Source organism: Neovison vison, chromosome 8, assembly GCF_020171115.1.
Source record: "Neovison vison isolate M4711 chromosome 8, ASM_NN_V1, whole genome shotgun sequence".
Lineage (NCBI taxonomy): Eukaryota > Metazoa > Chordata > Mammalia > Carnivora > Mustelidae > Neogale > Neogale vison.
Window position 1 is genome coordinate 103673023 of NC_058098.1, and position 12204 is coordinate 103685226.

The window sequence follows — 12204 nt, forward strand, 5'->3', positions numbered from 1 at the left end:
CCCTATGAGGTGAGGACTGTTATGTCCCTATTTTATACATGAGGAAACTGAGGCACACAGTTTATAAGTGATGGAACCAAGATTGAAATACAGTCAGTCTAGCCTTGAGAGTCTGTGTCTTAAATTCAAGAGATCTGAACATTGATTGACTAGTAGAGATCTTTTGATTCAGGTACTTATGAAAAAAGAAAAGCTATTTCAGGAATTACAATTTTTAGCAAATATTAATTATGGCCACATGGGACCTCATGCCGAAAATTAGGTCCAACGTGGAATATGTAGGCCCAAGTAATGAAGAAGAAATGATTTGCACTGGGAAGTGGGGAAAAAAGAACACTCTGAAAAGGGACAGAATGGGAATGGGAGGTTTTCACTGGTGAGTAAGGGAAATGGAGAATAGAGGGGGATCAGGTGAACTTGAGCCTTAGAAGGCAAATAAACCTTGGAAATAGAGGGCAGTGAAACAACACTGAAAATGAATGAGGACCATCCTCAGAATGGACCAAAAGGGGTGGTCTTAGAAACCAGGGGGCTACTTTATACTTTGCCCTCTAGGACTCCACTACTCCAGTGGGGCCAACATTGCTTAACAAAATGGTGATGGTCAATTGACCTTATACTGATGATCAGCTTACTTTCAACAAAGGTAACAGGGCAGCCCAGTGGAGGAAGGATAATTTTTTCAACAAATGTTGCTGGCATCCATCTGCAAAAGGATGAATTTGGATCCGTATCTCATATGATACACAAAAATTAATTCAAAGTGAGTCCTGTGAGAGTTAAATGTAAGAACTAAAAATATAAAGATCTTAGAAGAGCTTGTAGAAGAAAGCATATAAGTAAATCTTTGTGACTTTAAATTAGTGACTTACTAGATATGACACAATAAACACAAACAATAAAAAAAAAGTCATCAACATTTAAAGCGTTTATACTTCAACAAACACCATCAAGAAAGTTAAATGACAAGGCACAGACTGAAGGAAAGTACCTGCAAATCATTATGTCTGATAAGGCACTTGTATACAAAGTATATAAAGAACACTTGCAACTTAACAGTGAGAAGAAAAATAATCCAATTTAAAAATAGGCAAAACAATGAATCTTGGAACACTGAAAAAAATTTTAAAAAATGTTTAATTAAAAAAAAATAAAAATGGGCAAAACAGAGCAATCTATACTTTCAATGCCATCCTGATCAAAATATCAGTGGCATTTTTCAAGTCTGGAACAAACGGTCCTAAAATTTGTATGGAACCAGAAAAGACCCCAAATCACTAAGGAAATGTTGAAGAAGAAAAACAGAGCTAGGGGCATCATGTTGCCTGATTTCAACCTTTATTACAAAGTTGTGATTACCAAGACAGCATGGTATTGGCATAAAGACAGACACATAAACCAATGAAACAGAGTAGAGAGCCCAGATATGAACCCTCAACTCTATGGTCAAATAATCTTTTCTTCTTTTTTAAGGTTTTATTTATTTATTTGACAGAGATAACAAGTGGGCAGAGAGGCAGGCAGAGAGAGAGAGAGGAGGAAGCAGACTCCCCGCTGAGTAGAGAGCCCGATGCGGGGCTCGGTCCCAGGACCCTGAGATCATGACCTGAGCTGAAGGCAGAGGCTTTAACCCACTGAGCCACCCAGGCCCCCAGTGGTCAAATAATCTTCAACAAAGTAGAAACAAATATCCAGTGGAAAAAAGACAGTCTCTTCAATAAATGGTGCTGAGAAAATTGGACAGCTATGTATAGAAGAATGAAATTGGACTATTCTCTTTCACCATACTCATAACACAGAGATAAACTCAAAATGGATGAGAGAGTCTCATCGTGAGACAGGACTCCATCAAAATCCTGGCAGTATCCATCAACATGGGCAATATAACCTCTTCAACATTGGCCACAGCAACTTCTTTCAAGACACGTCTCCAAAGGCAAAACAAAAGCGAAAATGAACTTTTGGGACTTCATCAAGATAAAAAGCTTCTGCACAGCAAAGGAAACAGTCAACAAAACAAAGAGGGAACTCACAGAATGGGAGAAGATATTCGCAAATGACACTACAGACAAAGGGTTGATATCCAAGATCTACAAAGAACTTCTCAAACTCGGGGCACCTGGGTGGCTCAGTGGGTTAAAGCCTCTGCCTTCGGCTCAGGTCAAGATTCCAGGGTCCTGGGATTGTGCCCCACATTGGGCTCTCTGCTCAGCAGGGAGCCTGCTTCCTCCCCTCTCTCTCTGCCTGCTTCCCTGCCTACTTGTGATCTCTGTCTGTCAAATAAATAAATAAAATCTTTAAAAAAAAAAAAAAAGAACTTCTCAAACTCAACACCCAAAAAAAAAATAATCATGTCAAAAAATGGGCAGAAGACATGAACAGACACTTCTCCAATGAAGACATACAAACAGCCAACAGACACATGAAAAAATGTTCATCATCATTGGCCATCAGGGAAATTCAAATCAAAACCACATTGAGATACCACCTTACACCAGTTAGAATAGCAAAGACTAACAAGGCAGGAAAGAGCAAATGTTGGAGAGGATGTGGAGAAAGGGGAACCCTCTTAAACTGTTGGTGGGAATGAAAATTTGTGCAGCCACTTTTGGAAAATAGTATGGAGATTCCTCAAAAAATTAAAAATAGAGCTACGCTATGACCCAGCAATTGCACTACTGGGTATTTACCCCAAAGATACAGATGTAGTGAAAAGAAGGGCCATGTGTACCACAGTGTTCATAGCAGCAATGTCCATAATAGCCAAATGGTGGAAATAGCTGAGATGCCCTTCAGCAGATGAATGGATAAAGAAGATGTGGTCCATATATACAATGGAATATTACTCGGCCATCAAAAAGGATGAATACCCAACTTTTGTACCAACATGGATGGGATTGGAGGAGATTATGCTGAGTGAAATAAGTCAAGCAGAGAAAGTCAATTATCACATGGTTTCACTTACTTGTGGAACATAGAGATAACATGGAGGACATGAGGAAAAGGAAAGGAAAAGTGAAGTAGGGCAAATCAGAGGAGACAAACCATGAGAGACTGTGGACTCTGAGAAACAAACTGAGGGTTTTAGAGGGGAGGCAGGTAGGGAGATGGGTAACCTGGTGGTGGGTATTAAGGAGGGCATGTATTGCATGGAGCACTGGGTGTGGTGCATAAACAATGAATTTTGGAACACTGCATCAAAAACTAATGATGTATTTTATGGTGACTAACATAACACAATTTTAAAAATGGGTAAGGGGCGCCTGGGTGGCTCAGTGGGTTAAGCCGCTACCTTCGGCTCAGGTCATGATCTCAGGGTCCTGGGATCAAGTCCCGCATTGGGCTCTCTGCTCAGCAGGGAGCCTGCTTCCCTCTCTCTCTCTCTCTCTCTCTCTGTCTGCCTCTCCATCTACTTGTGATCTCTCTCTGTCAAATAAATAAATAAAATCTTTTAAAAAAAATAAAAAATAAAAATAAAAATGGGTAAAAGATTTGAATAGACATTTCACAAAAGAAGATATATAAATGCCCAATAAGCACATGAAAAGATGCTCAGTTGAAGGAAATGAAAATTAAAGCCAGAATGAGTTACTACTTCATACTGACTAGGATGACTATAATTAAAAAATTAAACAACAAATAAAAGAGTAACGAAGTGTTGGCAAGGATGTGGAGAAAGTAGAACCTTTATACATTGTGGGTGACAATGTAAAATTATGGGGCTACTTTGGAAGATTTTTTAAATAGACTTCCCATATGGCCCAGAAATTCTACTCCTAGGTATATACCCAGGGAAAAAATGAAAACACATGTTCACACAAAAAACTTTGTACCTGTTTATAACAGCATTACTTCATAATAGCCCAAAAGTGAAAACAACATGAACTTCCATTAGCTGGTAAATAAAAACACAATGTGGCATATCTACACAATGTACTATCCAGCCATTAAAGGAATAAAGTACAGATATGTGCTGCAACATAGGTAAACCTCACACACTCTGTGCTAAGTAAAAAAGTCAGGGACAGGGCTGCCTGGTGGCTCAGTTAGTTAAGTAACCTAGTCCTGATTTCACCTCAGGTCCTGATCTCAAGGTCCTGGGATTGAGCCCTGAGCTGGGCTCTGTGCTTGAGATTCTCTCTCCAGCTCCCTATACCCTCACCCCACTCTCTCTCTCCATCCTTCTCTCTCTCTCTCTAATAAATAGTCTCTTTTTTTAAGTCAGCACAAAATACCACATTGTATGATTTCATTTATATGAAAGTTCCAGAAAAACCAAATGTATACAGACAGAAAGATTTCTGGTTGCATAGAGCAGGGGCAAGAATGGGGAGTGACTGAGAAGGGGCACAAGATTTCTTTTAGAGGATGATACAAATGTTTTATTGTTTTTAAAATTTTTTTATTATTTATTTGACAAAGAGAGCACAAGTAGGGGGAATAGCAGGCAAAGGGAGAGAGGAAGAAGCAGGCTCCCTGCTGAGCAGGGAACCTGATGTGGGGCTTGATCCCAGGACCCTGGGATCATGACCTCAGCCGAAGGCAAGATGTTTAATGGACTGGGCCACCCAGGCACCCAAAACAATGTTTTGGAATTAGATTGTGGTGACGGTTACACACAACATCACAGGCTTACTAAATATTACTGAATTATACATGTAAATTTTATGTGGATTTTATGATTTTTAAGTTATAGCTCTTTATTAAAACGTTTTTAAAAACAGGAGAAAAAGGCTGGGTGCTTTATCCATAGGGTGGTGTTTTTGGCAGTCATTTATGCATCAATCCAGAAAATACTGCCAAATACTCTACAATAGTTGCTAGAAATACAAAGATGACATAGACCCTGTCTGCCAAAAATGCATGCTGTGGAGGGTGGAGATAATGCATAAACCCTATGTTAGGATAATAACCAAATCAGAAATGAATGCGCAATGCTGTGGGAATTCAGAAGGAACAACTAACACGACCCCGGGGAATCCGGGAAAGCTCCACTGGGAGCTGAGTGCTACCAGCTACACTGAGCTAAGTTGGGCTCACTAGGAGAGAAAAGGCAGGAGAGCACACTGGGCTGAGAGAATCATAACATAAAAGCCCAACGGGCTGAGGTTTGGCCTGATTATAGTACTTGTGAGCAGTTCCTGTTGGGCTGGTGCATAGTATGAAGAGGGGATATACATGGAGGGGAGCTTTATAGTCAACAAAATGGGGAAAAAATAAAAAAGGTAAGCTGAGGACACATCCTAAAAGGCTTGTGTGTGTTGTCAATAAATTTTGGTTCTCCTTTATAATCAATGATTGGCAATCATAGCCCTTTAGGCTGCAAAGAGATACAATAATTTACAAAGCTATAATAAAAGCAACATGAAGGACTGAACAAGAAGATACAGCAACACCAGTGGGGAGACTAAACAGCAGAGAATAGGGGTAACTCAGTACCCTCAGATAGTTAAGCATCTGCCTTCCACTCAGGTCATGATCCCAGGGTCCTGGGATTGAGCCCCATGTTGGGCTCCCTGCTCAGCAGGGAGTCTGGTTCTTCCTCTCCCTCTGCTTCTCCCGCTGCTTGTGCGCGCACGCGCTCTCTCTCTCACACACAAATGAATAAATAAAATCTTTTTTTTTAAAGATTTTATTTATTTATTTGATAGAGAGACACAGCGAGAGAGGGAACACAGGCAGGGGGAGTGGAAGAGAGAGAAGCAGGCTTTCCCGCTGAGCAGGGAACCCAATGTGGGACTTGATCCTGGGACCCTGGGATGGACCCCAATGTGGGGCTTGATCCCAGGACCCTGGGATGGACCCCAATGTGGGGCTTGATCCCAGGACCCTGGGATCATGACCTGAGCTGAAGGCAGACGCTTAACAACTGAGCCACCCAGGCAACCCTAAAATCTTTAAAACAACAACAACAACAACAACAACAACAACAAAACAAAAAACCCCATAAATATAAACAGGAGAAAATAAACAAAGAAATACTGAGGAGGCTTTAAATCTGAGAAGGTATTTGGGGGTGGGGTAAGTCTTAAGATTTTATAACATAATGTATAGCAATATGTAAGTCCAAGAGACAGATCCGAGCTCAAAAGCATGCAAGGACAAAGCCAAATTCAAGGCTATCCCTCAGCCAGCCCCTGTGGGTAGGAGAGGAAGAGAAGGAGGAAGCCAGCACCCTGGGATCTACAACAAGACCCTCAGGGACTGTGATGCCTGGGCCAGGAAAGGTGATGGACATGTATGATGGACACTTCCTCCTCAAGTCCCTCTTCTGGGAAGACCAAACCCAGAAGACTCCTTCCTAAAATTAAGACCCAAAGTGAGTCATCTACTCTGAGTCTAATTATTTACTCAGTTTGATCCAAGAAAAGGATAAAACTCAGTCTGGATGGAGAAGCACAAAGTCTTATGATTTGTAAGGAAAATATTTCTGTGCTCCTTCTCAAAATGTAGATTGTCCTTTGTGACTTAAAAAAAAATACTTTAGGGCAACCCTTTCCTCTCACCACCTACCAACTACAGAAGTCTTCATTTTCCTGGCCACCCTCCTTTTCCAGACGCCATCATGCAGCTGGAGAAACTTGAGCTTACATTCCCATCCGGCCCCAAGGATCCAAGAGGAGCTTTTTTTTTTTTTTTTTTTAAGATTTTATTTATTTATTTGACAGAGAGAAATCACAAGTAGATGGAGAGGCAGGCAGAGAGAGGGAAGCAGGCTCCCTGCTGAGCAGAAAGCACGATGTGGGACTCGATCCCAGGACCCTGAGATCATGACCTGAGCCGAAGGCAGCGGCTTAACCCACTGAGCCACCCAGGCGCCCCCAAGAGGAGCTTTGACTTAGGCCCAGACATGATGGACCCACTACAAAGATGTAACTGAACTTTGTGTTCCAAGATTTTCTAGAAGGTGACTGAAGACTATACCCAAGAAAATACAACAGCATCTCTTTCTTCCCTCACAGAATTGCTAATACAGAGACTTAGCTACTTGACCATTAGCTGTAACACCTATTCTACCTCTACTCCCCTCCCTCTGCGTGGCTGACTCAACATGACAGACCAACAATGCTTCAACAGGAGAGGAAAGATAAATGTCCCTATAAGAGGTGCATGTAAAGACATTGCTCCCTTAGAATAAATAAATTATTTAGATTCCAAAGACTGAAATAACTTTCAACCAACCATCTGAGTTTGAAAGAGAATGAAAAACATTTCTTCCTGACACAATGGAAGTTATAGAGATGAGAGTGGATGAACAGTCAGAGGATTCAGAAGTTGACAATGTCAGGACCATGGGTCAAATCCTTCTGGGAGCACTACAGTGATAAATAACAAAATGTAGCAATGGATCTGGAGTTTTCCCAAGGACTTATATCAGCAATAGATATTATTCCAATGCAGAATAGATATCATTCCTACTTATAGTTTTGGGATGACAGTGGAGCATGTTGAAAGTAGCTTATCTATGAAAAAAGAGATGGATACTAAAAAGTTTTAATTCCCCACAACATCATTTCTGTGAGGCAAGTTGTCTCTTTTGCCTTGGGCCTATCTTTCCTTCCTAGCTTAATTTTAATAATTCTAAAGTATGTATACAGTTTGAATGTCTTGTTGTAAATGTTTTGGTTCCATTTATTTACTGGCCTCCAAAAGAAGCAGTGTTGCCTAGGAATTGTATATGTTTTAGAATACTGTGATCGATGCTAGAATAAGACCCAAAATCAGTATTTTGCAGCAAAAGAAGAAGAGGAGGAAGATGAGGTGGAGGAGAAAGAAAAAAAAGGAGGAGGAGGAGAGCAGGAAGAAGAGGGGGACAAAGAGGAAGAGGAAGGAGGAGGAGAGGAAGGAAGGGAGGGAGGAAGGAAAAGGGAAAAGGAAGAAAAGGGAGAGAAAGAAAAGGGAAGGAAGGGAGGAAGGAAGGATGGAAAGGAGGAGGGAAGAAAAGAAAAAGAAATATGTAAATATATCTCAGTGGCTTTGGTTCTGGTTATTTGGGGAAAGCAAAATAATTATGGTAGGGTACATACACTAGGTTTTTCCCCTGCCTTTTGTTCTCTTTTTAGGGAGTAGTGGAAGGAAACTCTGATATGCTCTTTTTACTTTCAGTTCCAAATAAATGTGTATATAAATAAATCTATTGGGATTTGGGCATGCATATCAGTAAAAAATATGTTTTAAAATGCAAACTCCTTTTCAGGTGAAATTACATATGGTGGTAGAGTTACAGACACCTGGGATCAAAGATGTCTTCGTACAATCTTAAAAAGGTTCTTTTCTCCTGAAACATTAGAAGAGGATTATAAATATTCAGAATCAGGTAAATGACTTTTCAATATTCTGGAAAGGACATTTTCCAAGATGTCATTGGCGGTATCTCTCAGTTTTCCATCTAGGAGTTCTTGGTGTCCAGCCATCACAGCCCAGTCCCCATGTGCGCCTGCCCCAGCCCCATGCTTGACCACCTCCAAAACTGGTTTGGCAGTTAAAGTACAAAAATATCTTTTATGCAATAACCACTTGGAGTCCTTCTAAAATGGGTCATACTCAGTCTAAATGTGTTTTCAAAGTTCTATCAATTTGGAACCCTTGCCAATGTGTGGCTTTCAGCAACACACCCTAGACTCCCAGAATCTTGAGAAGTTCTAAGAAGACACCCTGAAAGAGTAAGAGACTGATCACAGGCTCGAGGCCTTAAGAAAAGGGAAAGAGACCAGGCATAGTAATGAAGGCAAAGAGAGTGGAGAAAACAATTCCCTTTTCTGTGGAAGACCCTTGATCATAGCCACCATCTGAACAGGCAGAGAAGGACTAAAGTTGATAGTACAAAGCTGATCTATTTGCAATATGTTTGCCTTCGTGTTTGCAATAAACAGGCATCTATTTCGCACCCTTGGCTGACAGCCTACAAGAGTTTAAAGACTACATTGAAAATCTTCCTTTGATGGATGACCCAGAAATATTTGGAATGCATGAAAATGCCAACCTAGTGTTCCAGGTATGTGGCTTTTAAACTAAAATACATTTGCATATTGTGTATGTAAACTTGAAACATCAATAATCATCTCACTAGTTCCATAAATTATTATATAATTAAATGAGAAAAGTAAATGTTTCACCTCAACTTCAGCATTCGATTCCAATTTAGCCTGCTCCCTCTGGATCCCTCACAGCACCCTAATATCACCATGCACTTTTCCCTGTCCAAAGCCATGAAATAAGGTCTGTCTCTTAGGACCTGGAATACTATAAAGGTTGGAGACTAGGTTTGGCTCACAAGGCTGAAGGGAATCATCTTCCTTTTCAACTTAAATTTTTCCCATACAAGTGTTAGAGAGGGAGATCTACCTAGATATCAATGAATCCACAAGAAACAATAGTAGTACTTCCAGAAAAAAAAAAGACCCAGGTGGTCAGTGCTCTGCCACCCTATGTCATGGTTCTCTGCCATCAAAAATTGCTTTGCTGGGAGGAGTAGGAGACTGAAATATCATCAGGTCCCAGGAGTTTAGCTAGATAGTTATCAAACTATTCTGAACACCTACAAACTCAACAGGAGATAGAAGAGAAAAAGAGCAGCAATTCTAAGAACAGAGAGTCAACAACATTCCGGAAGGTAGGACATGGGGAGATGTGAATCCGATGCAATGGGAAGATAGACCATGGGGGGAGGAGCCAGCTCCTGGCAAGTGGTAGAGCAGAACACAAAATCATAACTTTCAGAAGTCTGCTCCACTGGGGGATGTCGCTCCAGAGCGTAAGCAGCAGATGGAACCCTCCCAAGGACAGTGTGGTTTCTCAGGACTTGTGGGGACACAAAAATACCAGGGATGCCTGAGGGTGGCAGAGCCCCCAGGTATCTGGGGAAGCCAGCTACAGAGACAGAGCTGAGGAGTGAGCTCTCAGCTCAGGGTTACCTTAAACTGTGATCTGAGGCACAGCCAGGCCACTGCTCTTCAAGCAGGGACCACACTTCAAGCAGGGACCAATACCAGGCAGATCTGGAGAGACCTCCTCCTTCCCCTTCTGAGGAGATCTCCTCCTTCCTCTTCCAGGAGGAGTGGTGCAAGAGTACACTGCAGAATCTGCTGGGTTTGGAGACTCTAAACAGGGCTATGCACCACAGATAGAAATGCTTGGTCACAGGCAGGTGAGCTCAGAGTGCAGCCAGAGACCAAGGAGACAGGAGGGATTGACTGCTTTTCTCTGAGGGTGCATTGAGGAGCGGGACCCTGAGCTCTCAGCTCCTATGGGCTGGTGGGAGACTGGAAGGTCACCATTCTCATTTTCATCCTCCAAAGCTGTACAGAAAGCATTCAGGGAACAAAAGCTACAGAGAGCAAACTGAGCAAAGAGAGAGAGCCTAGAAGTAACAGACCAGAAAGGAACAGAGACAATAGACAGTAACAGTCACCTTACAAGCAATACAATGGTACTAAATTCATATTTTTCAGTAGTTACCCTGAATGTAAATGGGCTAAATGCCCCAATCATAAAACAAGGGATATCAGTATGGATAAAAAAAAAAAAAAACAAGACCCATCAATATGCTGTCTGCAAGAAACTTATTTTAGACCCAAAGACACCTCCAGATGTAAAGTGAGGGGGTGAAAAACAATTTACCATGCCAATGGCCATCAAAAGAAAGCTAGGGTGGCAGCCCTTATATCAGATAAATTAGATTTTATACCAAAGACTATAATAAGATATGAGGAAGGACACTATATCATACTTAAAGAGTCTGTCCAACAAGAAACTCTAACAATTTTAAATATCTATGCCCCTAACATAGAGCAGCCAATTATGTAAACCAATTAATAACAAAATCAAAGGAACACATCGATAGTAATACAATAATAGTAAGGGATTTTAACACCCCCCCTTATTGAAATGGACAGATCATCTAAGCAAAAGAGCAACAAGAAATAAAGGCTTTAAATGACACACTGGACCAGAGGGACATCACAGATATATAATCAGAACATTCCATCCCAAAACAACAGAATACACATTCTTCTCTAGTGCACATGGAACATTCTCCAGAACAGATCACATCCTGGGTCACAAATCAGGTCTCAACCAGTATAAAAGATCACTATCATTCCCTGCATATTTTCAAACCACAATGCTTTGAAACTAGAACTCAACCACAAGAGAAAATTTGGGGGGGTGCCTGGGTGGCTCATTGGGTTAGAGCCTCTGCCTTCAGCTCAGGTCATGATCCCAGGGTCCTGGGATCGAGCCCCACATCGGGCTCTCTGCTCAGCAGGGAGCCTGCTTCCTCCTCTCTCTCTCTCTCTGCCTGCCTCTCTGCCTACTTGTGATCTCTGTCTGTCAAATAAATAAATAAAATCTTTTAAAAAAAAGAGAGAGAAAATTTGGAAAGTACTCAAATACATGGAGGCTAAGGAACATCATACTAAAGAATGAATGGGTCAACCAGGAAATTAAAGAAGAATTTTTAAAAATTCATGGAAACAAATCAAAACGAGAACACAACTGTTCAAAATCTTTGGGACACAGCAAAGGTGGTTCTGAGAGGAATATATATATAGTGATACAAGCCTTTCTCAAGAAACAAGAAAGGTCTCAAATACACAACCTAACCTGACACCTAAAGGAGCTGGAGAAAGAACAAAGAAACTCTAAACCCAGCAGAAAAAGAAATAATAAAGATCAGAGCAGAAATCAATGAAATAGAAACCGAAAGAAGAGTAAAACAAATCATTGAAACTAGGAGCTGGTTCTTTGAAAGAATTAATAAGATTGATAAAACCCTGGCCAGATTTGTCAAAAAGAAAAGAGAAAGGACCCAAATTAATAAAAGCATGAATGAAAGAGGAGAGATCACAACCAACGCCAAAGAAATACAAACAGTTATAAGAACATATTATGAGCAATTATACACCAGCAAATTTCACAATCTGGAAGAAATGGATGCATTCCTAGAGACATATAAACTACCAATACTGAACTAGGAAGGAGTAGAAAACCTGAACAGACCCATAACCAGTAAGGAGATTGAAGCAGTCATCAAAAATCTCTCAAAAAACAAGAGCCCAGGGCCAGACAGCTTCCCGGGGGAATTCTACCAGACATTTAAAGAAGAATTAATACCTATTCTCTTGAAACTGTTCCAAGACATAGAAATGGAAGTAAAAGTTCCAAACTTATTTTATGACGCCAGCATTACCTTGATCCCAAAAC

General features: G+C 41.0%; 1 protein-coding gene across 1 annotated transcript in view; it reads left to right on the top strand.

Annotated features, from left to right (window-relative positions):
- The window catches only part of DNAH6 (dynein axonemal heavy chain 6), a 223832-nt gene that overhangs the window by 186349 nt on the left and 25279 nt on the right, over positions 1-12204 (top strand). Inside the window, exons 68-69 of the mRNA XM_044261526.1 lie at positions 8198-8317; positions 8874-8995. Of these exons, the coding sequence (XP_044117461.1) occupies positions 8198-8317; positions 8874-8995 (242 nt within the window). The remainder of the gene's footprint in view (positions 1-8197; positions 8318-8873; positions 8996-12204) is intronic.